This window comes from Echinops telfairi, unplaced genomic scaffold (assembly GCF_000313985.2).
Source record: "Echinops telfairi isolate 266 unplaced genomic scaffold, ASM31398v2 ScPeMD7_10;HRSCAF=50, whole genome shotgun sequence".
Classification (NCBI taxonomy): Eukaryota; Metazoa; Chordata; class Mammalia; order Afrosoricida; family Tenrecidae; genus Echinops; species Echinops telfairi.
The window spans coordinates 11,682,553-11,685,857 of record NW_022103907.1 but is presented as its reverse complement, the minus strand read 5'-3'; the positions used below and the strand labels follow the sequence as shown (position 1 = coordinate 11,685,857).

At 44.8% G+C, this 3,305-nt stretch overlaps 1 protein-coding gene across 2 annotated transcripts in view; it reads right to left on the bottom strand.

Moving 5' to 3' along the window:
* The window catches only part of RMDN2 (regulator of microtubule dynamics 2), an 80,541-nt gene that overhangs the window by 59,010 nt on the left and 18,226 nt on the right, over positions 1 to 3,305 (bottom strand). Inside the window, exon 3 of one of the 2 annotated variants that reach the window (XM_045287054.1) lies at positions 606 to 1,517. The exons of the other annotated variant lie outside the window; for it this stretch is intronic. Coding sequence (XP_045142989.1) covers positions 606 to 1,517 — 912 coding nt within the window. The remainder of the gene's footprint in view (positions 1 to 605; positions 1,518 to 3,305) is intronic. 2 annotated transcript variants of the gene reach the window in all.

The following is a 3,305-nucleotide window of genomic DNA, read 5'->3' as shown; positions in this document are numbered from 1 at the left end:
AGGAGGGTGTTGAGTAATTTTTTTCTGAAAGGAGGGCAGTAGGCCTAGTAAGTTTGGGGACCTATGTTCCATCCTCTCAAAAAGTGTAATGCATTTAGAAGGCATATACATCAAAGCTCGATGCTATTTGCACATCACACAACAAAGTGGGAATATAGTCACTCAGAAACTGGGGATTCGAGGGCCACTGATGGCGCTGTGGTTTTGGCATTGGGCTGCTAACCCTAAGTGAGAGGTTCACACCCACCAATCACTCCTTGGGCAAAAGATAAGGCTGTCTGTTCCTTTCAAGATCTACAGTCTTGGAACATTATACAGCTCACTGAGTCGGAATCAACTTGATGGCAGTAGGTTTGATTTGTTTGAATTTGGGCTTCTAAGTAGTTTATCTGCAAAAGGCCTGAAACGGAGGAAAAAAATATTTGACTTCCATATTCAAATACTGTTAAAGTATCTTTCAAAAACCAAAGCAAAGCAATGAAAGCTTAATTGAGATTGCAGGGTAAAGATCTTTTTCAGTAAATGCAGCTTAGCTAGGAAAGCCAGGGCCATCTATGAGGAGAGAGCAGTGCTTTCATCTGAGAGCAGATAAAGCCAAAGGTGACCTTGTCTTAGGAATTTCCATCGGTGGATAGCTGCATTCATGGCCAGGTGAGTCAGCAACGTTTCCATCTTCAAAGGTTGAGAGGGTGATTGCACTTTGACCTGGGGTAAACCAACCATTGCATTTACAAACGGAAGAAAATGCCTCGCTCAAAGATGAGTCACTTGGATGATGTCTTTGAGAGTCAGAGTAAAGGGAACCCGTGGGATCTTTACTTAATTGCCGATGTTCTTGAATATTGGTGGCAATGTTATTTCCTGAATTCAAAGAAGAAACAATTGGATAAGAAAACAAGACTCCTGTGTTTTGGCAATAAGCGGTTTCATCAATACTTCCAAAGGCTGAAGTGTCTCTTGTTTCAGGGTTCATAAAAGGTTGTCTGTTACACAGAGGATTAGTGAATCTTGCATATTTTTGAGTCTTTGCAGTGTCTGGGACTCTAGAAAATACTCCAATTTCATTTACAGCAAAATGTTTCGAATGCGTTGGATGAATATCAAAAAGCGTCGCACTGTGGTAACAGGAAATGATACTTAGTCTAGGGGCAGTGTAAACGCTTTGGTTCCTAGCTCCATAAAGGTTTGTGGAAGAGTTTAAATTGTTGAAGCTTATTTGAGAATCAAAGTTAACTCGACTTGGCTGCTTATAAAGGGAAGGATGGCTCTTCCTACATTTTGAAAATAAAGAATGTTTTCTTCCAAAGAAAGACGGGTGAGGAGAGGCATTTGGTTGCTTCGGGAAACTATGACTTCTTTCAGATGAGCTGACTCTGTGTGTCTCCAGAGGGTGAACGGCTAAATATCCAGGCGGAGCACTGGAGTGAGAAACAGAAGTGGCTCGATGGTGTTGGCGATCAGCGAGAATTTGCTCTTCAATAGAATGTAGGTGGAATTGCTGGTCCCCGTGGCAGCAGCTGGAGCGAGAAAAATGGGAAGTGAGGAAAGAGAAATTGTGTCTACCTTCCCTATGGAAACAATGGGACATAAGGAAAATATGGCAGCCGAAGCTGATGATCAGAGAGGTGTACCCCAAAGAATTCCTAAGTCTAAACTATTACCCAGCACCTGCCCAGCTCCTCAAACCTTGGGAGGTACATTGAAAGATTCAGAAAGGCAGGTCGGAAGTAAGATCAGGAGAAACCTATCATGAGTCACTAGGATGAGAAAAATCCCCTGAAACAAAATATAGAACTCCCTTTTTGAAAATAATAAATGGAATAATGCCCTAGGGACTACGTGTATTCTAAAAATCTTTAGCCATGCACGAATAGAACGCCTGTGGAGAGACTATTTCCAGGAAGACAATCCAGCTATCCAGTTCTTGTGGGAAAGTAGAGGAAGCATTAAAGCTCGGTTCATGAATATTTTCAATGTCCTTTTACCCCATGAAACATGTGGAGGGGTGGTGGGGCTTTTTGTTTGTTTCTGAAAGGCCTACCTGAAGGATTTGCCCATAATGATTTTAATACAAAGTAAATCTCTCCCTTCCTTTGTAGGCCATCATCCTGGAGTCCTGAAATGCCCTGTGTAGGTGGGACAAGCCAGAAGACTGAATGCTGAAGCTGTTCATGGAATTCACATGGCAGCAGTGCGGAACCTGATGAAGGCAGACTCTAGAATCCGTGACATCAGTGGTGAATAAGACTGTTCTGTGACTCACCGTTCTGAAAGGCTGCGACTTGAGTGACGATGGGATGCTTATTCGACTGTCACTGTTTGAAATCCCAGCCAACAAAGAAGGCCAGGGAACTGCAGGATGAGGGCAACAACCCCCACACCGTCTACACAACTCTCTGTCTCACCAGCTGCCCACCAAATCGCAATCCTCACGGACTCGGTCTTCGTTCCCTGGAATACTGTCCCTCCAGGTCTTTAGACACCCCCACCCCCCCAGTGCCGCGCAAGGACAACTGCCACAGACTTTGACCAGAAGTGAAAGTGGAAACAGGGGAGGGAACAAGGAGGAAATGGCATTGTCTCCACAATGAACGATCTTTATTCACCTGGGCAGTAAAGTGTGCTACCTGCTTGTTCGGGCCACGTGTACAATGAAGGAGGTCTGGTGGGTCCTTGTTTATGATCCTTCGGAACAATTTACACCCATCTAAAGGCAGAATCAATCGTTATTAGGGGAAAATCATGCCCCTCGCCCCTTTCAACCCCATTTGGAACATTGAACCCCATATGGATACATGTGTGTATGTAAACATTTATGACATAAAACAACCCCCCCAACAATACTTTTGTTATTAACCTCTGAGATCCTAAACCTGTGCACTACCACCATTTCCTATTGTTCTTTTCCCACCTCCCTACTCTGGGAAGCCTTGGAACAAATTCTTTCAGAGGTCTTGTGATTGTTAGCTTCTGTTGAGCCAACTTGGCAAGGTGGTCTGCACCTACTGCTCATTTCCTGACTATAGGTAGTGTCATCTTAAGGACCACTAGGGCAGTGTCTGATCACATCTATGTCAGTGGTCCCAGAAGTTTTTTGTATTTTTAAGGGAAAGCAGCTCCCCTTCCACCTACTATTTTGAAAGACCCCAAACCCAGACCCTCGTAGTATCGGTCCAGGGATGGGATACAGCCAGGTGAGGCAGCGGACCTGGCTGAGGGTTGGGCTCTCAGGTCTCTCCAGCAGGCAAGATGGGTAGCAGGTAATGCTGTTCTGCCTGCTCTGCTGGCGTTTCTTCCCATGCCCC